A 26,891-nucleotide genomic window follows, 5' to 3' on the forward strand; every position below is an offset into this window, starting at 1 on the left:
CAGCTGAGCTTTGATGGGTATGCTGCTTCTTTCTACCCCACAAAACACTTTCTAAATGCTATCAAAATTTAGCATACGCCATAATAACCAGGCTGCCTTTTTTTCCACATTTAAGTCAATTGACTTTCAAGTTTTATCTTTCCACATACTTTGAATCAAATAAAGTTGTTTCTGCAGCTCAGGAGTGTGGCTCATCTTGACGAGCAGCAGTTCCATGAGAAAAATTCTGGGTAACCAAATAAAACTGCCAGTGGCCAGTGGAGACAAAGTAGAAAAGTTCTACATTTTCTGTCTTTTCCAGCTATTAGATTACTCCAGAGTGACAGGGAATGCAGAACGCTCCTGTCAGCGTATTCTCAGGGCAGGGAGACTGCGCAGGGAGAACAGGAGCAGGAGGATGCAGGCAAAGGTCACTTTTCACATAAACTGGAGGGGTACTGAAGCGAGGCTGGGACCAAAAATAACTCCTGGAAATACAAACCCTGGTGCAGTAAGGGAAGGGAACAGACAGTGGGGTCAGGGACCCCTGTGTCACCCAGAGGGACCCCACCTCCCACTTCAGCAGGAGAGCTGAGCACCGCCCTCGTCTGGCTTCAAACACTTTTATATTTAACCACACTGTGTTAAAAGGCAAGTAATTCTGAAGGAATGCCACTCAGGGAAGACTCTTCAACTGCAGCTATTGGACTCTGTCTCTAACGTTACAAATATAATTACAACCATCAGCCTGTGCTAACCAGTGGGAAGGGGAATGATTTGCATCCAAACTGCAGCCACGTCAAAGCAGAGGATGCTTCTGAAACAAGACCCAGCAAGGCACTGAGCTAGTAAATCCTTCCATTTAAAGTTTCAGATGATATGTAGGGAGTCATGCTAGAAACTCCTCCTGCCAGCTGAGTCAGGATGCAGAGGCTAAAATGAGCCACATCTGAGTTATCTTCAAAATAAACAACACAGACAATGAAAAAAAACAAACCACCACCCACCCCCACCAGGAGCTGGGCCCTGTCCCACTACCCATGTGGGTGGAAGGAGGATGTGGCTGGAAAGCTGCAGAGAAGAAACCATCAGACATTGGGACTAGGACTTATGTAGACTGCAGAAAATTTACAGTAGGTAGGAAGAAGAAAACTCTTCCTCAGCTCAGGCAGAACATTACAGAAGCCTCAGTGGCAGGATGATTTATCATGTGTCAGACTCACCTCCTGGCCCAGTGATGGAAGTTTCATCGTTTGGAACACTGGAGGTTCTGCACAGCTTTAGGGAACACACACCCCAGGGCACAATCCACCTTTGGCTCCAGCAGCAGGAGGAATCACCTGATAGATTTTCCCTGCACCTGGTTTCTATGATTCAAGGCTTTGGATTACAAAGAAGTGAGGAAGGAAATGTTGCACAGATCACATTTGACTATCATTTCCTTCCTGATGGCACTGGTGCCACAGAGGGGAGTGGGAGCAAACTGGAACTGCATTGTCCAGCAGGCCACGTACACCCCAGCCTGCACACTTTTCACAGGGACTTATTTATGAGCAGCCTGAAAACCTGGGGCATTTATCTTCTGGTAATTTCCTCCCAAAGCAGGTGACCAGACAGACACAAAGCTTACCCCACAGTGACCAGAGCATGTGCTTGCTGTGACTTATTTGCTCACCTGCAGGCAGCCTCCTGCTGTGTGCTGGATTGGCTTCTATGGAGCACACAAGCAAGCCCTCCCTTAAAATACTCAGGAAATTCTTTCCCTCCCTGGATTTTGCCCCCTTTCTTAACCTTCCCATTTCCAGACAATATAGAAAGTGGGAAATGCAGCACCTATAAATCCAGGTTGTGATCCAGCATCCCAGGGATACTCTAAGACACTTCCACCCCATGGGATCTGGGGAGGTTTCCAAGGAGCTCTCCTTAGCCACACACAGTTGGCTTGAGGAGGGTTGTTTATAGTCACTGGCAGTTCCACAAACATCGATGATTTAGTTCCCCAAATATTTGTCTCCCATGAAAGTCGGGAACCTCTCAATTTTACAAGAGTTGTTACAAGTCAGACAAAAGCTATTAATAAAGTGTGAAACCTACAATATCCCCCAAGGGGGATGGAAAAAGAAATCAGCGCTGGAAGGAAAGATCAAGTGCTGCTCCAGTGACAGATGGTGCTCCACAAAAGGTCAACCCTTGGCTCATTCTGCTGCTCATTATTTATTAACAATCTTTCTGACATTGGCATTACTGCAAGAGTCCAGCGTTATGCAGATAATAAAATGCTATTTTACAGTCCAAGGTCTCCTGCAGGTACAGCAAAAAGTTTGCAAAGTGATTTCAGTGTTGCAGGGCACTTTTGAGGATGCCTGTGCCAGGAGAGCACAGCCAGCCTGCAAAGCGAAGACGAAATGGAAAAGTTTCATGGCTCACATGCCTGGCCTCTCAATTACCCAGACTTTTGACCACCATTTCCCACATCTCACCCAGAACAAGACAGCCAAGGGCAGGTATGCCACAGTCTTCACTGGCTGTAACAGCTCACGGGTAAAATGTGCCAGGGTCTGAGAGGAAACCTTCCCTGCCCAGCTTCCCAACAGCTGAGGGCATTACCAGGGACTGCTCTGCTCCTTCCACAGCAGCAGGGAGAGGGAGCCAGCAAGCACAGCAGGGTGGGAGAACCTCCTCCCTCACCAGGAGAGTCTGTGCTCCCCAGAAACAGCCCCCTCTATACTGCAGTAAAGAACATGCAAGTGGTTTTTTCCAGCTGCAGGTGTGAGCACTCAGGAAAATTAGCTCCAACAACAGCCACAACACTGCTACAAACTGCCCAGCCCAAGAGAGCCCAGAAAGAGCCCGCTGGCAAAATAAGAGACACTTCCACTGGAGTGAGCCCTCTACTGCCTCTGAGGAATGATCAGCATAAGTATGATTATATCAATAAAAACATCATAAAAAGTATTCGGGCAGAGATAAGTTTATGACTAATTATGAACAGCATGTCATGCCCTGACTCCTTGTAAAATAAAATATAGTCTATTTTTAGTATCTGCTGCCATGACTTCCAGATAAAAGACATGTTTACTTCCAAGGTTGTAGCTTGTTTAACATGTCAAGAGTTTCAACCACATGCAGAGAAACCACCAAAGGCTCCTGCATCCCACAGAACTCATGGGAGCATGACTGTGTTTGATCCTCCTTAATGTGGCTTATCAGTAAATATCAACTGAAATTTATTGTAGACACAGGTTAAGTTCTACATATACATCTACAGGATTTATGAAGTACCAAAATATTTGGGATGTTTAGGTTTTATCCAAGAACAACAGGAGTCAGCACCAGCAAAAAAGAAATGCAAATCAGGTATTGATGTTGGCAGCAGTTTGGGAATCAGAGCTACAAGCAGGGTGGGGATTCACATCAGTGACTCCAGAACACAACCACTTTACTTTGACAAATTCAAAATGGTTATTTAACATTTGCACTATAGATGCAAAAAAAAAAAAACCCTGAAGAATTCTCCCACCCAAATCCAGAGGGAGCTGCAGGCTCTGCCTCTGTGGTGTGATACACCCAATGTGATTGACTCTGGAACAATGACAAGGTTTTGGCAGCCAACACACATTTCCTGAACCCAGTCCCTCCCAACAGAAGCCCTGCTTTGGCCATCCAAATTGTTTTACTGAAACAAAGTCAGATCACTTGATCAGGAATAGAAAAACCTTTCATATTCTCCCCACACTAAACTCCAGCAATTTTCAGCACTTAGAATTTATGTCTATAAGAAGTTTAATGAACTTTCAAAGCTTCCAGGGAAGGAGGGAGTAGTGGCAGGCATTATCTCTGGGAGCTGGTCCTCCTATAGCACAAGGGTGAACCAAGGAATGAAAAGAAACAGCTCAGGAAATGGCCCAAGGTGTAACAAGCTGAATGACAATCCTTGCAGCCTCCTAATGGAGTGATAGCCACGGGACATTCCTCTTACTGTGAGCTTTTTGGAGCCCGGGTTCTGCTGACTGTGAACACAAATGTGTACAAATAAACAAAGAGCACACTGGCAATGATGTTAAATGATGCTTCCTATAATTATCACTATTCTGTGGTACCATTAACAGGCAAAAGCACAGAATCTTAACGACCAGGTTCTCATGGCAGCCTGGATTTGTTGTCTGACACCACGTGGCCGTAAAACCTCCCCATGAACGCAGCTGCTGATGGCACAAGACCCACAGGCAGACAGCAAGAGTCTATTTGAGCAACAGACAACCCATTTTGTGCATGAAACCAGCAGTCTTACAGCTGGAACCTGAAGTGAGGCTTTCTCCATTTACCCAACAACCTGACAAGACCCAGGTCTGGTCCAGCAGCTCTGGATTCCCTGCCCTGTGTGGGAATTCCCAGGATGCTCATGGAGCAGGATGTTTGTGGCCAGGGTCTGCATGATCCTGCTGAGCAGGGGCTTTCCAGTGCCTCTGCCCTTATTTCAACTCTAACAACAAATCCAGGTATTTCAGAGTTCTTGAGATTCATGTGAGCTACCTGAAAGTTTCTCCACCGAGGCCAAGAGCTTCAGGCCAAATGTTTGAAGGTTTTTGTGGGCAGACTGCACACCACTTCTTGTTACAAGAGAAGCAGCAGCAGGACTGGACTAAGTCAGCGCTGAAGCACCTTCCTTACAACAGAGGACACTCTTTACATCATGTAACTCTTAATGAAACCGAGCCACAACCACAACACAAACCCTACACAGCTCCAAGGCACAAAGCCTTGGTATTTTATTTCTCAGCTGTATACCTACCACTTAACTCTGAAAAATATTACTTATAAAAGATGATTCCTAAAAGCAAAGTTTGGAATTTTATTACGCCTCTGGGCTAGATTGGCTGATCTTTGAAGAAATAGGGTTGTACCCTTTTCATCTGGTATCCACAGGACAATATTTTAGCAGTGAGAGAGGTCAAAAGAAATAGATCCACAGGGCTCTTGGCACGTGATGCATGTTTAGCCAGGCAGGGCAGCACTGCCAGGCTCAAAGGGCACCACACAGCCTTAATAATACAACACTCTGGAATTTGATGGATTATCCCTACCAAAGTGGGAAGATACCATCCAAAAGGCCATGAAGCAGATGGAGCATGTGAAAAACAAAAAAAAAAAAAAAAAAGAGAAAGTAGTGCAGGAAGGAATCCCTGTGACACCACACTCATTAGCAGTGACACAGAGACTTCTTAACCTCAATAATCAAACGTCCCTTCCCATTTTACAGAGCATGCAGATTATAATAACCACTTCTGCTATCACTGCTGTGTTTTATCTTCATTTTGCTGTGTGAGCCACTGCAATTATCCCTTTCAGAGCTTCATTTATTCCCTAGAAAAGGCAGGACACCCAGGCAGAGATAGCCATGATGGATCACGGTGTGGAGGAGCTGCTGGACACTGACCAAAACACCCAGTGCTGGCAGGTAACACCTGTGGACATGCTGGTGGGACAGAGGGGCAGAAGTTCCCTCAGCTGTTCTGAGCCCATCCCAGTTTACTGCTGCCAACTCCCCTTCTTTAACACATTACAGCCTTGAAAATGTCACTGTGTCTTCAGGAAGGAAATGGCTTTTTGAGAGGTCATTTAGCTGAGGTCAAAACAAACTGCTGTTTTAAACCCCCACTTTTATTTCCCTACCATTCCCTAATTTCATGTCTTTCCAAGCCTTGGTCTCTGCAGGCTGTACTTCAGTCCAAGGGCAGCTGGTGAGCCATCCACCCAAGGTGCTGGAACTGCAGCAGGACCAGCCAGGGACACCAAGGGAGCTGCATGCTGGGCTTTTTCCTTCCCTTCCCTTCTCCCTTTGTCCCAGCCAGCCGTGATTTCTGAGCTGCCTTCCTCCCCTGCCAGAGGAGCTGGGGCCTTGTCTGCATTTGGAACAGGAGAAACGTTCCCGCAGGCAACGAGAGTGGAAAATCAACATGGACAACTGAAACAGTTTGGAATTGCTATGTATTGAAAATTAACTTCTATTTTAACGACAATTTAATCCATACTTTTCTTTGGTAAATGTGCCAATAGGTGTTTGCTGCTTGCAGATTGTCACGCTAAGCAAAACATCAAGTCAATTTGTTTTAAAAGAAATTGATTTGAGAGCATTAGATTCATCAGCATTCCCTTTTTCTAACTGAAAACAGGGTTTGAGTAATGACTCAATATTCTACCCCAAATCAAATCTTTAGTTTAACTTTTTTAAGTACCTGAATAACTTTTTTAAGCACCTGATTAACTTTTTTAAGCAACCCATGGCTGTTGGGACACTGCCCATCCATCACCACGGCACTTCCCATCAAGCCACTGCCGAAATGTTCCCAGGCAGGAGCTCTGCAGACAAAGCTGTTTGTCCTGAGCAGACCTGCATCAGCTCCAGCGAGCAGATCCATCAGCCCAAACTGCCTGCAGATTGCCAAAGCTGAGCTTCCTCCTAAATCACACCACGCCATGTCCTGGTTGGAGAGCCAGCTCTCACTGGCACTCCAGCTGCTGGGTTGTGACAAATGTGTATTTTATGATTGGCTTTTTGCAAATATTAAAAAGAATATTGTATGGGTTATGTTACAAAGTTATGCTGTATTCATTTTCTTAAGTAATGTGTTAAATATAGTTTTGGGTTTCAACATAACGTTAAAATAGAAACTATGGTATGTAAGATACTTTTTTTCAAGAGAGGACTCGCACTGAGATAGCAGCCACAGGACACCTAAATCTTTCAGAGAAAAAGAATTTATTGCTCTCTTATCAGAAGAAACTAACTTCTTCCTGCCTCGCTCAGCCCTGAAAACACCGTTAGGATTAAGAGGAAGAAGTTGACACTGACCAGACAGAATCCTTTGTTTGAACAGAATTTATGCATCATGGATGAGGTGTATGAAAATGCAACAGGCTATTGCTTTTAAGGATTAATCCTCTGTTAATGTGCGTGCGTCCTTTTTCGGGCTTATTTTGCCCAGAAAAAGGTACCCAGACCATCTGTAACTCTTTGTTCTTATTGTCTTCTATTGTCCTAAATCCAAATTGTCCAAATTTTTACTACTCTAATTATATTATTGTTTTTATAACCATTTTATTACTATTAAACTTTTAAAATTTTAAGAACAAAGTGATTGGCGTTTTTCGCATGGGTGATGAGAAGTGTTGACATGTCACTGCCCCCAGAGCCACTGGTACATTCTGCAAGTAGGGCAGCTCTGAAATTCAGCTGTGCCCCACCAGCACCAGGAGAACCAGGAGCAGCAGGAGCAGCAGGAGCAGCAGCACCAGGAGCACCAGGAGCAGCACCAGGAGCACCAGCAGCAGCACCAGGAGCACCAGGAGCACCAGGAACAGGACCAGGAGCACCAGGAACAGGACCAGGAGCACCAGGAACAGGACCGACCAGGAGCACCAGGAGCACCAGGAGCAAGACCAGGAGCACCAGGAGCAGCAGCAGCAGGAGCACCAGGAACAGGACCAGGATCACCAGGAGCAGCAGCAGGAGCAGCAGCACCAGGAGCACCAGGAGCACCAGGAACAGGACCAGGAGCACCAGGAACAGGACCAGGAGCACCAGAACAGCAGCAGGAGCAGCAGCCTATGGAGCAGGGAAGGTACAGCATCCCTTCCTCGGCCTCTGCCTGCTCCCACCAGCAGTAGCTGTTTCTCAACAAACACTTGGCCAGTGTATTTTTAAACTGCATCCAAGGTTTGAAGGAGCTGCCTCCCCTCCTGGGAAGGTCAGGAGAGGATGAAGAGGCTTCCCTGGGGAATCTGGCTGTTCACTCTGTACCATGTGGCACGTGGCCATCGCCCTGTGCGGCACATCCTGTCCAGGGAGGGGACTGGCAGCCCCCACTGCTCATTTCATGGCACAGGAACTGCCCTCTGACTGCAAACCACCTCTTCAGCTACGGGACCAGGCAGGAATGATACCAAAACTGCTTCACTGGGCACCACTGCCTCCTCTGCCAGACCCCCCGGTACCAAACTGCCATGAGGGCGCTCATGGAGGTGAACCAGCCTTCCACTGTAAATGTTTGGACAAATACTCTCAAAGCTTACATACATTTCTTAATTTTGCTTTTTAAAACAACAGTATTAGAGGTCTCCCTTTCGGCATGAAACAAAGAAATGTGACTTTCCACTTCCCACTCATTTTATTCCATGCTGACATTGCTGAAAATCCTATTTTTAAATAGAATTTCTTTCTGATGATGTATATTGGCAATCAAATGCAGGCACAGCATGGTTTTCTGACAAGTTAAAATTCTATGGTATTTCCTCCTAAATAGTCTTATGTACTGATTACTTAGAAGAGTGAATTCCCTGCAAAGCTGTACCCAGGCACTCGGTTTTTGCTCCAGCTGATAAATGTAAGCAATAAAAATATGTTCCATTCTACAGCAGTGCCTATTAAAATCTAAACACCACTGGAAGATTTTGAGCAGGCTACAGAAATGCTTTATTCAAAAGCAAAAGGCTGTCTGAGGCTGCCAAAACCTGGCACAGTGCATCCATTTGTCAAACAACTCCTTCCAGCAGTCAGTGGGACAGTGCCACCGGGGTCACACTGGGAGCACTGGTGCTGGGACTTTCCCTCCTCAGCCTACAGAAATCAGGAGTTGCCAGAGACCAGGACACGAGTTTGATGGGTACACAGTACTGTCACTCTAGGACATAAAATAGACACAGACACTGGATTTTCTAAGGTAAAAAAGAGGGTGTTTAATTTTTGACTCCAACATTTATAAATTGCCAAAAGTGACAGTGGATAGGAGGGTGATAGTGCCACCTCTCCAATGACACTGAACAAACCAACAGTCTATCAAATTTATCCTCCTCCAGAAAAGAATACAAAACAATACGTATTTACAGAAAAGCGCATGGGAAAATTCGTTACAAAGAATGTAAACATCAAAAAGCTTAAAAGAACTCAAAAAAGCAGGGCAACACAGCACCCCAAGTTCTGCTGGGCTGGTGGGAGAACCATGGCACCAGGTGCTTCCCCTTAGCCATGCTCAAAAGAAGCCCCTGCCAGAGCTGTGGGGAAGCAAATTGTCCCATGTTGAGACAAACTTTCCTACCTCTGAAGCCAGAGGTGCATCTACAGCCTGCATGAAGCAGGATGCTGATGAATAGAAATTCAAAATGTCCCTCATGAATAATTCATTGAATGCGTTTGAGTAAGCTATGGCAGTGTAAATATATGTAGGGCTACAAACAGATATGTATATATGCAAATTAACAAAGGAATGGCTCAAGTTACCCACACTGAAAAATCCCACTGACTTGAGGATGTGTGCTTCATATGGCTCACACACATCAATCTGCAACTAAAGAAACAGCCTGAAATTTATCAAACCATGACGTGAAGCTGACGTAACAAATCCTCCTCGTTTATTTATATTTGGTTTTTTCCTTTACTCAAGTTTTACTCTCCCAACACATCATCTCCACCATGCCAAAACGAAGTCCCCACGTCACCAGGAGCCATCAGCTCAGCACCACCTCGTCCACCCTTGGCAGTGAAATTACATGAATAACCATTACCATGGTAGGCCAGCAAGTGCATTGAACCCCTGGAATTCATCTAAACAACAGAAGAACATAAATGACAGACACAGGTGCAGGGTCCATCGATCATCCCCTTCTCCTTCACAGCAAGAAATGTGGGATCACATTAAAAATAGAACAGACACCTGCAACTAGACGGGTATTTATACAGAATATTGTGACAACTGTCATTTCACATTAGTCAGCAAGATCCCACAGGACTTGGAGAAGTATTAACTGTGCTGCATTTTTTTTTTCTGGCAAAATATAATAAAATCCACTTTCTTGATGGCGTCCTGGTGGGGATTGCTCCTCTCCCTGAAGTCATTCATGAAATAAGGATGCACCTCCAAGAGCCTGGATAGAAAACACTTTACCTAGGCACTGCAGTATGGAGAGAGGGGGGGTTTGTGATTCTTCACTTTGGACTCACTCATGCTTTTTCACAATGTTTTGATGATGCCAAACTCAAAAAATGACCATAAATGACCCAAAGTCAAGGGACATCCAATGCATGATGGTTATCTAGTTAATATTTTGTATTATGACCCCCATATTGTGAAGATCAGAGAAGGCTGTGCACTCCTAGGAGTCCATTTATTGAACAAGTTCCTAAAAGATCTGGAGGAGGAAAATTCCAAATTCCATAGTCAGAGGTACAGAGGCACTTCTGTTTATTTACAATAACAAAAATGCTTTGCCCATACAGATGAAGCATTTCAAGGTCTTGCTTGTTACCCTGAGCTTCATGCAATAAAAATAGGACTTTTGTGAAGGTCCTAGACACTCCTTTTATTTGGTGAAAGACATTTACATCACTGGAAGCAAAATGTATCCTCAACAGCAATGTAGTTCCTGTCAAAAAACACACTGTGCCCTACATTTTGCCATCACTGCAGTTAATCATTTATACACTGTGCAGAGGCACGTGGTGCTCACTGAGAAACACCAAGGCCCACTGTGTGTCCCAAAGAACACGCAGCAAGTACAGGCAAGGTGAACAAGGACAGAGGAAGAAATACCTTGGATACAACCTCTGATGGACAGGGCTGGAGAGACAAGGGATGATGGACAAGGAGACAGAATTGGAAGGGACAAAGGGAACTGGAGAAACAAGGGTGAAATCAGGACAAGAACATGTCAACAAAACTTAAAAAAACCTTATGGTGAAGAAGAGAGTCTTGAAACAGATGGAGAAAGGGCCAAGATGCCACCAACAGGTTCCAAAGAAAAGGTGACAGAATCAGGATGGCAGACAAAGAGAGTGCTGAATGCAGCCATCAGGGGTCAAGGGGAGCCACGGGAAGGAGAAGGGCATTATCAGAGCATAGGAAGGCTTTCAGCAGCAGCAGCAGCTGAAGGAAACACCTGTAGTCTTCTGGAAAGAGCCACAAAAATGTTGTTTTAGAACAACTCACACAAGAGAAGAGGCAGAACTGCCCTGATCAGAACTACAAGGTAAAATGTAATGTGGCACAGTGGTAAGTGGAGAACTGATCTGCCTGTCATTTAATGCCACCAGAAGCATTTTATAAACACACATTGAAATTCAGGTTCTGTTTCTGAGTGCCTCTCGCTGAGGGAACTGGAGAGGGCATGGCCTTGACTCATGTCCTGGCTGGCACTGAGGTCCCCAGCTGTGCCAGCTCGGACCTGTGCTCCTGACAAAGGCCATCTGTCAGTGGCCTCTGACACCCCAGAGTTCTCCCCTGCCCTGTCCCCGTGTCCAGGGCATCTGGGCTTGTTTGTACCAACAACGCTCGTGTTGAAGCACAGCCTGTCACACAGCTCCTTGTCATCTGGGCTGGGAATTGGCTCAGTGACTCAACCACGCTTCCCCCATGCCATCAGTGGTTGGTCCAACCCCAGCATCACCTGCCCAGCAGAGAGGGACAGGACACCTGTCCCAGACCCTACAGGGCTTGGAGGAACCTGTCATGGCACTCTCAGCCAGGTGGAAGACATCCAGCTGTGGGCTCCTAAAATAGAACCAGCATGGCCATACACAAAATGTTTGACCAGCACAAGTGATCAGCCCCTTGGAGCAGCATTCCCAAGCCTGCAGCAAGCTCTCCACCTTTGCCCAACTTTGCATCACGACCAACATCTTTTTGGAAGATAAAGGCATAGCAACTGAATTCAGGCAACATTAGGTGGGATTTTCCAATGTGTGCTGCGCAGGCCAGATGATCCTGATGCCTTAAGTTTTAGCTTTCATATTATCCAGATTCTGTACTGCATTATATAACTCTGAACTCCAAACAAAGTGCTAGCAAGTCCTCCTCACAGTTCAGTCACACAAAACAATCCTTTTCCAGCCCCAGAACCAAGGACACTGTTGCAGCTCAAAACGTGTAAACAACAGCAAAGTGAGGAGAGCAATCTTGGAGAGGACTTCATAACCTGAAGCTGTAATCAGACAATTAATCCCAATATGTAAATGGACCCAAAGTTATAAAAGTGTGAAAACTCATGACCCACTGTCCATCTTGGGTATAGCCTCGGTCAGGCTCTTGTACTGCCCAAGGTGAATCCTAGAAAGGCCTTTTTAATAAATCTACTTTATTCCTTTAACACTGTCTAGCCTCTGTTCTAGGTGGCCTCTCATGGCATCAATCCCAGCTGTTCCTCTTGACCTTGCATCTCTGTTTTAAATAATGTGTCCTCTTGGTTACAGAATATCAAGGATATCAATGAACATTACAGCTAATGATCTTGTACTTGGGGGTTTTCCTCTCACCATGGACTTTCAACCACTGTTACACATTTTCCTTTGATTTTGATAATCTAATGTTAAAATCACGACCTATCCCCAATCCACTTCAGATTTTGTTTGTTTAATCAAGAGTTGAGCAATTTCAAAGATGTTTTTACAATTCAAACACTGGGTGGTTGCACACTGAGCAGATCCTTTGATATCTGAAAAGTTCTCCAATGCCAACCTCACAGTTTTAATCTTCCTGATATTGCAGGTGATCTAGTTGATCTTACAGATTATTCTGATTAAATGAGCTTTTTTTAATTAGCTGGGTTTTTTTTTTTTTAATGAGCTCTCTCCAGTTCTCACAAAAATATATAAAATATTTACAAATGTGATATAATGAACTTTATGTTCTTCTTCTGCTTAGAGCAACACTTGGTGCACAGGTGCTGACATTTCTTAGTCATTAAAGAAACTAAATCTAAAATTCTTTAAAACTGTTTTATTCAATATTCTATTGGGGTTTTCCTCTAACAGCAGTTACTGCACAGCTCTCATAGGTTATACATGAGAAGAGTTATTTTTGTGGATAAAAGACAACAAGAAGTCAATAATCTTTGGCAGACAGCCTTCATTGTTCTGCTAGCACAAGCGCATCCAACTGCTGATGACCCTTAATGTTTCCCTGATATTGTTTTCTGCTATAAAATGGAAGATCTAATATATGCTGAAGGTCAGTCCCCACCAAAGACTGCAATCAGAGATAGCCTTCATAAACTCACTGAAATTTGTAATATTGTGCAACATCGTCTGCCCTGTCACAGCAGTGACTCCATCCATGTGTCCTCTGCCCAGGATGCTGCAGGGCTGGAAGTGCCCCCACTTCTGCACCACTGCTTGTGCACGAGGAAAAGCTGATCCATGGATCACACCAGAGCATGTGGAAGCTGCTGGCATAGCCAGTATAATCCCATAAACACTTCATGAAGAAGAATAAAGCCCTGCCCACATTCCCCAGTGGCCCCCACCTCTGCTAGGGACACACGCTTGCACTTAGGGAAACAGCAGCAGAAAATCCATCCTTTCAGTGATCAACTCTAAATGCACAACATCTTTTAGAAAAAATCGTAAGTAAAACCCAGACTTCTCGCCATAGCTTGGAGTCAGGCAATTATGAGGGACTTTTAATAAGTAATTTAGGTAATTAAAAAGTCAAATATACAATATGCAAGAAGCAGCATCAGTGAGTCACTGCTCTGTGGCACGGTGCTCCTGATCCTGGCCAGTGGCTCCAGTGGCTCATGATGGCTCCAGTGCCACTGGAACACATCACTGGGGCTCCATGATGGCTGCAAAGGGTTTTCCATACAAGCCTGAGCTTGGCTCATCTTGGAACATGTTTTGTCACCAACATGTATAAAGTATGTTGGGTAATTGCTGCTGGAATTCAACATGTGCTGTATCTCATCTAGGAGATGCAATTTACTGGCTGTATTCCAGTGAAATAACTTTATGGCTTTCTGTCATGATAAATAACTGTTAATAGCATAATGGAATTAATATTTACTTTGAAGCTATGCTGTCTATTCAAATAGAGTTGCTATATATAGAATCATCCCCGTGCCGCTGGGCTTTTAAATGCTGAGAATTGACAAGACAACAGGCAAATATTAAATTCCAGTTCCCTCCAGCCATTAATAAACCTTTTGATTTTGGGTTTGTGATTGAAACCCTTCTGTCTATTTTATATAGCTATAACTCAAGAAGTGGTAATTCAAATGTGGGACAGACAAGGCAGGAAGGGCTTTTGGGGTCTGGGAGCTCCCTCTGCCTGCCCTAAGAATGGAGACAGTGTAGGACAGTGGGTCTGGACCACCAGGCTTGGAGCTAGGGGCAGAAACCTCAGCAAGTGTTCACAGGAAAGTTCATGATTTAACACAAAAAAATTTATCATGTTTTTGTCATTATAAATGTACTTTTTATAATTCCAACACGGGGAGATTAAAGAGACACTGAAGTCTAACCATATCTGTTCTTCCCAGCGAGGAAGAGAAGTACACAGAAGGCAAGAAAAGAGATGGCATTTCACCTTTTAAAGCTCAAAACCATGCTTCCTTTTAATAGGAAAATGCTAAAATAAATTGTCCCAGCTATGGTAGGACATTACAGACACAATGGAAACCTGCCTGCAGGGACAACAGTGAGCCTGACCAGCAGAAGGACAAGGAAGGGCCAAAGCATTGCTCCCATCATGCATGCTCAGAGGGAAGTGCAGCAGGAGGATTAGGCAGTGCAGCAGAGTCACAGGCGTTGCAAATCCTCCTCACAGTGCTCCAGCATGCTCGTGTCACCTCATCCTGCTTTTATTCAAAATTTCTTCATGGCAACAAGCACACAAAAACTGCAGGCAAAGTGTAATCATCAACAGAAACACCCACACAGTATCAGAGAGTGTCTGGGGTCAGACAGAAGGCAGAATCTTCACAAACATATTTATAGTGCTCCAAGACGCTGCAGTCCTCTGGAGCACAGGGCTTTTTAATGGAAAAACACCACGGATTTGTCGTGGCAGCTGACAGGGAGCCAGTCCAGCAGCACGGTGCTGTCCAGCGTGGGAATGCCGAGGTGGGGCTGCAGCGGCTCAGGGCTGGCCGGAGCTGAGAGGAGCTGGGGCACCCAGCCCTGCCACCCCAGCACATCCCCTGCGAGGCACCGAGACATGCCCCAAGAGCCCCCAGGGAGACCAGAATCCTTGGTGATTGATTTGGGTGCCTGAACTCTTCACCTTAGAGGAGTTCAGAGCTACTGTACCTTATTGTGAGAACTCGGGCCAACATTAAACCAAGCGCAGCTCTGCCAAGCGCCGCAGTCAGAGATGGACATCGAGCCCTCCCCGGGGCGTGCAGCTGTGTCCCCGGAGAGGACGGGGGGACTGCAGCTGTGGGGGGAGCATCACCACAGCGCTGAGCCAGGGTGCAGCAGGGGCTGGGGCTGCGGCAGCCCCCCGGGACGGCAGCGGGGTCCCTCCCGCACGGAGCACGCCGCTGAGCCCCGGCAGCCACGCGATGGCAGCAGAAAGATGGGAACACCGGAGCGCATCATCCTGCCGCTCCAAGGAAAAGGTATTCCGCAAAGACGAGGCAACTGCTACATGGGAGACACCGTCTGCGATGGTTATAGGACAAGCAGTGAGTAGAAAAGCAGTTTTCCTCCCCGAAATACAGTAATTCACACTTTGTGCGTTCCTGATGTTACCGAGAGGGTCACTCGGGCTCCTCTGCTGTAGCACCGACACAGCACAGCCGCTCCCCCGGCAGCTTCAGCCTGACCTACAGCACACACAGCCAGACCCAGAGCACAGCTCCTGCCTCCCACTAATTCCTGGGTCAGATCCCTGCTGGGAACCAAGAGAACCCCTTGCTGCTGGCACTGCCAAGCCCGTCCCTGCTCCCCTCTGTCATGTCTCCCTTTGGCTTCACCCCAGGGTGCTAGTGGGAAATTAATGTTTTTTGTGTTCAGAAAGTGTCCAAACACTATCTCATTAATCCTTATCCCTTGTCTATAAAAAAGGGAAGTAAATAATATCCTACAAAAGTGTAGCCATCCAAACATGCCGGATGTGTCCACACTCTAAACCCCCTCTGACAGGTTCTGTGTCTGTGTTGCTTGCTGGGGACAAGCCCAGATTGTGTTCAGGAACTCCAGCACCTTCAAACCTTCAAACAAGACTCTTCTCTCCTGTTCTCCCTCCCCACGCACACCTTGGTGAGCAATATCCCACTTTCCAACAGGAACTCAGGAAATTAAAATGTTTCATGCACCCCTGACGCACACAGAATCAGCAGCAATACAGCAAACCAGGTTTGCCCTCCTGCCCAACACACAGTGAAAGAAAGAAATAAATAAAGAGGAGCTCACTAACAGCCAGGCAGGGAAGGCAGAGCCACCGAGGTTCCTCCCTTCCCATGGAAGCCCTTATCTCTGTCACAGCCCACAATGCAATTACAAGATTACAAGGCACATGCTGCTCCAGCATCTGGATCCTCCGTGCAGACACAGGGATCCCTACAGAACCAGGAAACCTCTTAATCTTGTGAGGAATGGCAGGGATTCTCCTCGCAGCACGGCTCCCACTGACCCCTCTCCAGGCACCACTTCCAGGGACAGACATTGTCTCGAGTTCCACACAGGCACAGAAGAAACTGTGTGGTCAAAAAGGTATATGCTGACCACCAACTCTGGTCCAAAAAGCACTGATGTTTACTTTGTTTTGCTGTAAACTCATCTACATTGTAAACCCAGGGATAAAGTCTGTACCAGTACCCCTCCATCCCCATCCCTGTCCTCAGCACATTAAACTCAGACCACAGAGCCAGCAATCCAATCTCCATATATTTTATTCTCAATGTATTTCATTTCTGGCCACCAATCTTTAGATCTCCTATTGGATTTTGTTTTCATAAATAGATTTTCCAACAGAGCTGGCAGAAAATAGATTTAATTTTGAATTTCTCTAAACTGAAATAGTCAATATAAATGTCAATGTGTGTTTGTGCCATGCAGTTGGTAAGGCGACACAAGCTTCACATTTCAGAGGGATTCAGGGGCCTGCCAGCATGTTCTGTGTCTGTATACTTGTTCTAATGCTTTCCTTCATAAGGATGACTAAAAGTATATATGTATTTATTAAAATTTTTGTTTCGCTGCTTTGTTTTGTGGGTGCAAAAAGCAGTATGACATCTAGTCAAGAGGCAAAATTCAATGTCAGCAGAGGATTCTGCAAAGTGACATCCCCACAGACCCATCACAGAATGGTGTGGTTTGGAAGGGACCTCAAGGACACCCTACTGTAGTCCCTGGTTCCCTCTCTCCCCCCAGCAAGGGGTGTAGTTGCAGCACCAATTACTCAACAAAATTCCAATCTAGCCTGATGTTAATGTCATTAGTCCACAGAGATCCTTTTGGAACCATTTACATCAAAACTTTTTACATCCTAAATGAAAAATGCTCAGACTTCGGTGAATGGGATTTGAATTACAACCCTACCACATGTGGCTCAGCTTTATTCACGCTATTTATTAAACAGGGGAAAAAATGATGATGCAGTCAATTACAGAGCAATTACCTGAGCGCTGCTGCAAACCTGTTGCCTTGCACTGCAGGGACAGTGGCTGTCCTTGACTTGGGCAGAACTTGCCTCCAGGGCACCTGCCAGGCAGGGCATCCCCCAAGGCCCTGATCTCAGCTGAATCTTCATTCTGAGACACCCAGATACTAGGACAGCTTCTACTGGTGAAGTTAAATAAACCATGACAATTAAAGGATTAGGAATGTTATGGGTCTTGTGAAGAAAAAAAATCTTCTGCACATGTACAGGGCATTAGGAAAAGAAGCCAAAACTCAAGAGAATTTGCTGTGACTTTATGTTACTGCAGGAGAATACATCAGGGCCCTGATATACAAAAGGATTATTGATATGTATGTTCCCTTCTGAAGAGACTCCCAGGAGATCCATTCTGGATTTAACAATAATCCATACTCCCCTTCAGAAATGGCAGAACAATGCTCCCATTTCCCAGGACTGCCTCCAACACAGGAATCATTAAGATGCCATCACAACCCTGCATTCCAGGTGCTGTAAACACCAGCTGGAACAGGAATAAATCCCATCCACAGCTCATGAGCAGTCAACACCTCCACATTTCTGCACAAGCATCTGCCTGTGGTGCCCACTGTGGAGAGGTGCACCACACTGCAAAGGTGAGTGTGCCCCAGCAAAAATGGGGAGGTGCTGTTATCTCTAATGAGCTAGAGGGGCTTAACAGAGAGGTTGGTTATAAAGGGGATCAGTGAAATCTCAGGAGACGTGTCAGGACAATGATATTTGCATCAATAATGAAGAAAATGCCCCTCCTTGTGAGCAGTTTCTCCCTTGTTCAGGGCCACTTGTTTGTGTTAATGTATGCACGCGTGTGTGTCATATTTCCAGAAAGCCTCTCACATTAAACTCTCCTTTCTCCTCCAAAGCCATTCCACAGTATTTCTCTGAAATGCATTAAGCACACTGACTGAACAATGTGATCCTAATTAGTTTGCAAACTACACAGCTCACCTCTGAGGGCGAGCAAAGCCCATGAAAATTAAAGTGAATTGCAGCGAGGTGGCTCAGGCTGCCCAAGGAATCGCTCCCAGATTAGGGCTGCTCCAACGTGCCTCCTCCACGGCTCCCACCCTCCCGTGACAACTGAGTCCATTTCACCCACGACAGCAGGGAAGAGAGAGATGTACAACCACTCTGCAGTTCAGTATTCCATGGTGGGCTATTCTGCACAATGCAGAGCCCATTTGGTCATTTACCAAAAGCAAAACTCTGCTCCTTTGCAGGTGCCCCTGGCTGCAGAGGCCACTGATGCTGTCCCCACTCTGGTGACCCAGGGCGAGCACAGGGATGCTGCCAAAACCCAAATGCCACGAAACCTGTGTGCAGTTTTGATGGTGATGTCCCAGGGTTTGTGCAGTAATTGAATAATCTAAAATTTTCATTCCTGTCCTCATGGACTAATCTGCAATAGTGTTAAGGGACTGTTATGATATTAATTAAATACAAGTCCTGCATACAAAATTGATACTTTGCATCTCCATCTCCACAAGGGAGTTTCTCTCTTAATAAGACTGAAATCAAGTTTTACTTTTTTGTTGTTTCTTTTTTAAGGAATTCATAAAGATTACCATATTGTACCAAGGTAACAAACACCCAATCTACAAGAGACCAAGGTATTCTCAAATACAGAAGCTCTGGTGCTTGGAGTGGGACTAGAGGAACAGCTCTGCCCCAGCCTTGGGACAGCCCTTCTCCATAACCACTTCTCAGGCACTGGGGTTTGGAGAGACTAAAATATCCTCAACACAAGATAAAAGAGCAATTTGATCAGTGTTGACCTTCCAAAACACAAATGATGAGAGGGAAATTCACTATAAAAACACGACCTCATTTTAATTTTGGCAGCAGTTTACTACGAATTCATGTGAAGGCACAGTTACACTCTCCTGGAAAAGTTCACACACAAGAAAAGGCAGAAATGCAACCTCTGAGCCAGGAGCCTGCAAAGCAGAGCAGCACCATCCGGAGTCATGGCAAAGCTATTCCAACACTCCCCTTACTATTATTTATTAGTTAATATTTTTAATTATGTGACTTGATTAGGAACACATCGCCAGGGATCCTAATTAATTAGAATTTTAAAAAGGATCACAGACTAGAGATTCCACAAAGAATTGCACAAAGAGGTGTATTAAGGGAAAGGCCAAATTAACTTCTCCTTTCTGGTTTATCCAGCCTTTTCTAAAAGGACTGTGATCAGATTAACCAAGTAATACCCAAACCCCTCCTGTACAGCAATGCTAACCAAGGCAACAGCTTGAGGATTTCAGGCCATTTTCATTTAACATCCCCTTGGTTAAGTAGTTTATTCCTCTTAATCCATATTTATTTAAATGAGTGTATTCCTGGTCAAAGTAGTTTACTCCTTATTTATGTCCTAAATTGGCTTTAGATGCCTCACCCATGCTCACCAAATCCTTCTACAGGGTTCTGATAGACATCAACATCCCTCAGGATTTGATGTAGACTTTTTGTTTCCAAAATGTATTTTTCTATTTACCCAAAACTTGGAAAGACAAAGGAGCCATCACATTGAAAACGCTCAGGAAGGAATTAATTATTAAATCTTTTAATACCAATCCCTGTTCAGAACTGGCTGGTCAGTAGTTTCACAGGCCAGCATGTTCCTCTTGCCTGCCTCCGAGCTGCCATTTCCAGAGCAATGTTTGGATGCTATTGATGCTCTTGGCTGTCGGCTCTGCAAGTACTTTTCCATCAGTACGACAATGATCCCTATTTATCTTCTGGCTGCAAGAGTCGCTGAGATGATCTGGCAGTGCCACAAGGCAGACAGTTATTTCATGCCCTGTTAAACCCTAATGCAGCTAACTACGGTATCACTCCAAATTTGAAAAAAGCCTTTTTTGTTATTTTAAATCTGCTGCCTACGTGTCCAAGTTGAGAACATTGCTTCCTTTTAGAATGGTATCAGCAACCTAAACCCAAAATGCTGTCTGTGAAGTAGCAAGGTGTACTGATTGAGTAATTAATTAATAAGGTTAAAACTACATCATTCTGCCCAAGAAACACCTGGAAGTCAAGAGAACAGATGACTTCTGCATCGTTCAGAACAGAGACTGGCAGTGACCACCCAGGTGCTGCCTGTGGATGAGAGGGTGCAAGTACCTTCTTGAAGAGAGAAAATCAGGTACTAAAGGGCTCTCAAGCTGGAGAAGGATGTAGGAATGAATGGCTAAACCCTGGTACATCCAAATCACAAAGCAAATAGTTTGACACTTATTTTCCTGAGTGGAGAATGTGATCAGCCACAAGGAGGATCCCTGAAAGCTGTGCTTCCTCCAGCTCCAGATGTGCCCATCTGTATTTGCTACTTTCCAGGAGACACTTCAGTAAAATAGAAATTAATGGGTTCAGTGCAGGGTTCTTTGAGTTAAACACAATCACCACCACATCCATGCAGTCAGGCACTAAAGGGCTGGATAGCTCCAGCTTTGGAATAACCCCAAGAAAGTCCCATTTATTTTCTCATGTGCTCATGTGGCAGCCAAAGGTCATTAACAATCTCTTGCTACAGGTGAAGGGACAGCACAGGGTCTGCTGTTCTGAACTGTGAAAGTTTAAAAAAGTTAATTAAATCACACTCTGCAAACCCAAAACAAAAACAAGGCACCATTTCTGTGATGATGACTTTTTTTTTCTTTTGTGCTTGTCATAATAAAACATTGTTATTGGATGTAAAAATTATGGAACAAAGTTATGCCTCTCTGGTGTAATATAATGCAATCCATTTAATACTATTTTAAACCCCAAAACCTCATTAGAGCAGACAGAATGTAAGAATGACAAATGGGCTAGGAGGAAGCTGGAGCACGAGATGAATTCTGGGCACTCATCCCCTTCCAGTTGCTGGCACTGACTTTGGGGATGCTGGGGGAGAGCAGGGTGCCCCTCACCCCAACAGGAGGGAGATTCATGCCTTGCAAAGCATCTGCCAAGGCAGGCCTGGGGGTGCAGCTGTAAAGCCCAGCTTAGCCCCAGGTCCAGCCTGGCAGCTGCCAGACAGGCCTGGAGACACAGGTGAAGCTCTGCCTGTCATGGACACCCCAATTACCCCAGCCAGGCTCACAGGCTGTCAGCTGCAAAATCAACCCAGTACACAAACACACACCCGGCAGCCTCACGTGCCAATTGGCCAAAATGACACAGCTGAACACTGCAATTACACATTTTAACAGCCTTGGACCACTTTTGCCCCAAGTTTGGTATCCAGTGTTGGGAATATAGCCCTGCTGTCTTAGGAAAGAGCTGGGCACAGCTCTGTGGGTGGGCTTCTGCTACCAGAACAAGTCATTGCTATTTAATACCTATAAAACTTGGATAAAAGCACTTGTTATCCACACCTGTGCAAACCTTTAACATCAGCAGTGACCAGAGTGATCAGAACAGCTCTCTCCTCATGCAGATTGAGGTTAAGAAAGAAAAGTGGTGTCAAAAAATGACATATTGTAGAACAAATGAGCTTATTCCAGAAATAATGCCTCAGGTGCAATCACTTGCATGAACGTGTCTGAGTGGCTGAATACCATCAGCAGAGCAAAGGTTCTCTCAAAGCACACATGGATTCTGGGTCAAATTCAACAGAAATTCTTCCCCTGCATACTGCAAGACCAACACTCTGTCAGCACACAGAAATTACAGCAATTGCTACCAAAACTTAGCTGAGATTTGTGAGACCCAAACTGGACCCATTCCAGCTACCACGGTTACAGCTGTGCAGCCCACCCTGAGGTGTCAGGCTGCCCCTGGGCAGTGCCTGTTACAAAAACCACAGAGTCTACCAGAAGATGCTCAGTGTGGAGACACTCCACAGTCACACAGCCCAGGCAGCAGCCACACAGGCAGGTGGTGAAGCTGTACTCAGTTTGCTCAAAGGAGTGATAAAGAATAAGTCTATTTGCTGGGGGTGGGGCGAGTTGGGGTTTAACCCCAGCCAGACCCAGGCCAGGGGTAGCAGATGGAATTCAGCAAATAGGAGTAGTTTTCTGAAGGTGGGGACAGCCTTTGTTGGGTTGAGGTGTCTTGGGGAGCCGTCACCTCCCAGCCCAGCACAGACCACAGCCACCCCCACCATGCTCCTACCTCCACTCCTTGCACCTTCAGTTTCATGTGATCCTCTCTGGTGGTCTTCCCGTCTTTCCTTTTTTTCCAGCAATATCCATCTTTCCTGTATTTCACTTTCTTTCTGTTGTACAGGATCATAGAACCATTCTGTGGTCTAAAAGCAAGAAACAGGTTTGGGTTACATAAAGCAACAAAACCAGAATGAAGGTGTCTATGGAACAATGCCCCACAGACCAGCAAAAGGCTCCACAGAACAGCAACAGTCAGGATTTGGTGTTAAATAAATGCTCTCCTTTTGCTGCTGTTACCTGGCTGAAGTGATGTCTGCAATCTGCAAACTCTTCTGTGAGGATCTTGTACCTAATGCAGGAAGTGCCAGTGATAGGTTAAAGAAAGAAAAAAAAGGAATTCTGATAAAATAGCCAACATTTTCACTGGATGTATTTTGACTGCTACATGCTGAAAATTAGAAGGAAAGAAAATTTAGGGGGAAAAAAGGATTGTTGTTATTTAATTACAATTTCTCTCTCTTGCTAACGTACCAGCAGAATGAAATTCCAACCACCTCGAAGGCTGCACCAGGACATGAATGTTGGCTTTAAATGACAATAAACAAGCAAAAAAGAAGGGAAGGATAAAAGCACGAGCTTATACATTGGTTTCACTGTTCTGCTTAGATCAGTGCTAGACAGGGAGTAACCTGCTCCTTCTGAGCACCTTCTCAACTTCAAAGACACAGGAAAACTTTCTCCACTTAAAAACTACGATGGCAATTTGAAATGTCCTTAAAGGCATGGTGATGCCCAGCAGACAGGAGCCACTGTAGTTTGGTTGTAGAGAGATTTTGCTGCTTGCTAAGCCAAATCACAACCGAGGCAAGTCCGTTTTAACACTGAGAAATAACAAATACCCTCCAAGATGGGAGGCAGTGAGCATTTTTTCCACATACACACAAATATTGATTGCTTGTGGCCAGAAACCCAAGCCCCATCCTCCCAAACTACACCTCCTCCTAACCCCCAGGTCCCAGCAGACTGGACCCAAGGGCTCAGGGAGGCTGTTCCTCCTCATCACCCTGAAAATAAACACTCGGGTGTCAGCACAGCCACGACATCTGTTTGACAGCACTGGAAATAGTGCATTAATTCAGTGGAGGTATTATGTACCTCGTTTCAATGTTTATTCTGTAAGCCCCCAGTCACTGCACGTGGCAGCTCAAACCTTTCTCACAACACCAGAGATCCCCCAGGCACCTTCGGGCTGTGGCCGGTGGCTGACCAGTCACCTGCGTGGTGAGGGCAGGCAATGAAAAGCCAGAGAGCTGAGCTCCTGCCTCACACACGTGGTGTTCCACAAAACACAGGACCTGGAGGCTTGTGATGCCAGGGAAATCCTGCTTCCCTCACTCCCAGCGCCACGCGGGCACAGGCAGGGCAGAGCTGAGCTCTGCGGCCTCACTGCTGCTCTCAGGGCTGGAACTTGGGTTTGTTGGTGATTTCTGCAATGAAAAAGGAACACAGTGAGAGGGCACGGGCAAAGCAGTTAACGAGATTTACAGAAAATAGAGCCCAATGAAACAAAATCTCTTAAGGATCTCTGGAGCGGTTTTCGATTTTGATAAGAGCGTATCGAGCTGCTTTAAGGCTCACAGAAAGCAGCTGGTTTTTAAAGATAACTTCATGAGATGAGACACAATTTTAACCTGATCTACACTGCTGCATTTCACCCACTGTAAGGAAGAAGAGAGGAAAGCTCTGCCCTGCTCATCCATCCCTCAGCATTCAGACATAGCCCAGAGCAGCCAACTGATCATGTGGGAAGACACAGCAAGCAAGGCCTGCCGGGGATTCCCAGGGCATGTGACAGATGTGACTCCAGCCCAAATCTCTGGGGGTTTTGCCACTCAGACTGAATTTGGGGATTTCCTTTTTCCCTTTGCAGATGAGAGGGACAAAGTCACAAGCCTGAGCACAGGCTGCAATTCTTGATCCGCTCTGGATTTCCTCTCCTTTACCAGCCTGTGGCATTTAAAAGCTGCCTAATCTCTATTTTGGTTTCTTGCCTGCGGCCTGAGGGAAGGAGAGGGAAGGACGGGAAGAGTAATTGCAAAGCAGAAAGCCTTTTGTCTCAAGTATTGATGAGATCTTGAATGCTTTCCTCCCTCTCTCCCTGCTATCTATTGCCAAGGCTCCCACAAATTGCCACAACAGCCTAAGAGCTACTTTTGCCCAAATTGTTCCTGCTACATACAGGAAGAAGGTCCTAAATTCTATTTTCCTACTTATTTTTAACACAAACAATCATCCCCTGCAGCCAATGGGTCTGAGCTCGTTGCTTGGGGCGACCCAGGACTCCAGTGCTCAGGAGTAAACCAGGCCACTGGATAAATCAGAGTTTCCCTCAGTAAGACAAAGAGAGGGAGGAACAGAGGAAATGAGATTTCCAGGGACCATTTTCCAGAGAGGTCATTTTGGATTTGACACCCAACTCAGCTGTGCATACTGACCTCTGGGTCTAAGACCTGCTCTGAGTGGGTTTTGTTTCTTTTGGATTAAGTCCCTCACCTGGGTCATTGGAATCTAAACCTACTTATCTTCTTGTTAACAGAAGCCTGATGCAAAAAGGGAATAAACAGAAAGCAAGTTAAGATTAGGATATTTTGGTCAACTGATGCTTCATCTGTCACACCATTAGTGCTCATTTAGGTCCCTCTGGCCTGGAGGACGGAGATTTCCCCTTAATCACATTACTGCAATATTAAAAATGCTTTTCAGTTTAACCAGTTCCCTCTAAATTGTCACATCGAGATGTGGTAAATGTCAGACATATCAGTTAATGAAAACTAAGTTTTACTGCCTCAGGAACTGGGGGTGCCAAAAGGGAATTGCAAATACTGCAAATCCAAAAGAGTCTCTTTTTCAAGATAACAGAGCAAAATCAGCCAGAACCATTCCTTGAGAAGGTCCATGGCTCTAAGAGTTATTTTTTATTATATCATCTGCATTTATTCCAGTCCCAATCCAAAGAGGATATTTAAAGGACGAATATGGATGTTTAATACAGCTACCATAAAGCAGAGGTACCACACACCAGACCCTCCCTGTACCTCAGTGCACAAGCAGAAGCTGTCCCCAGTGCCTGGGTGACAAGCCCCCTCCATCCCTGCCACCCTCCACACTGAGAGATGGCTCCTGCAAACAGCCTGGATGATGCCATTTTTCACCTGCATGATTTTCTCTGGCTGTGAAGTTATCATGGAGCCAAGGGACAACAGGAGGGGACTATCTTCCATCTTCTGCATCTATGCATGATAATAATGAGAAATTAACTTTGCTTTCCCAAAGGAGCAACCTACTGATGCAGAAACTGGCTGGGAAAAGCTGGAGGCCTGGAGGAAGACATGAAAAGAGATAGCCTTTCAAGAAAATACTGCACCGAATCCTTGTCCTTGTTTCCTTAGGAACGCAAAGAAGACCAAGTCCTTGAACCTGTCTTCATCCAGGCCAGTGTGGGAATGGGGAGAAGTTCCAGGAGTGAGTGTGACAAGGTCCCTCCCACTCAGCTAATGCCCTGCCATGCAGCAGAGCAGGCAGAGCTCTGGGGCTAGCCAAAACTGCAGGTGATCAACTCCGAGTAACCATCTATTTCCTTCCTCTCTGCACTGCCCTCACACTGCAGCAGTGATGGACAGGGACTGTCAGTCAGGGCTGACATCATGCTCTCAGAAACACCTCATCTCTTATTTCTTGTTTCTGTCCAAGAAAAATATCTGATGACTGAAGTTATTTCTCCCCTGAGGAATGCTGCTCTTGAAGTCTTCATTTACCTTGACATTTCCCACCACTGCACCTGTGGCTTATCAGAAGATTAAAGCCCAAATGGAAAACTGAAAGAGGAATCTCAAGCAGTTGCAGCCCTTGACATCTCACCCACCCTCGGCCATGCAGATACCTGGACACTCACTGCTGGTTTAGGAGGTCACCCAGGCTCATTGAGGATGGAGGCACCCAAGGCAAAGCAGAGCCATAACCCTGTCTCAAGGGCATCATCCACCAGCCCAGGGATGCACCTGGAGGATGCTGTAGCAGGTAGATCTCTTCCATACTGACAAAAAGCTTTAAAATTATATTTACATGGGCAAATGTTTTCAAGACTGTGGGGATTTTGTCCCCCAGCTGTAACACTAGCAGATCACACAAAAATTTGTTTGACAAACACTTTTTTTCCCCCCTCCTAAATAAATGCTTGGCTTTCACCCTCAAGCAATTATTCATGCTTGCCCTGAAAGAAAAGAAACCCCAGCATGTGCCCAGCCTGCACCAGTGGGACAAAAAACCAAAGAAAAGCCCCTCAAAAACTTAATGTAGATATTCAGACTTCACCATAACTGCTGGAAAGCCATGG

At 45.5% G+C, this 26,891-nt stretch overlaps 1 protein-coding gene across 3 annotated transcripts in view; it reads right to left on the reverse strand.

The window, feature by feature from the left end:
- Positions 1-26,891, reverse strand: part of CAMTA1 (calmodulin binding transcription activator 1) — a 239,247-nt gene that overhangs the window by 134,624 nt on the left and 77,732 nt on the right. For all 3 annotated transcript variants that reach the window (XM_041419802.1, XM_041419799.1, XM_041419798.1), the window contains one exon: positions 22,506-22,641. In XM_041419802.1, the coding sequence (XP_041275736.1) occupies positions 22,506-22,641 (136 nt within the window). The remainder of the gene's footprint in view (positions 1-22,505; positions 22,642-26,891) is intronic.

The sequence above is a fragment of the Onychostruthus taczanowskii genome, unplaced genomic scaffold (assembly GCF_017590055.1).
Source record: "Onychostruthus taczanowskii isolate IOZ18803 unplaced genomic scaffold, ASM1759005v1 scaffold61, whole genome shotgun sequence".
Classification (NCBI taxonomy): Eukaryota; Metazoa; Chordata; class Aves; order Passeriformes; family Passeridae; genus Onychostruthus; species Onychostruthus taczanowskii.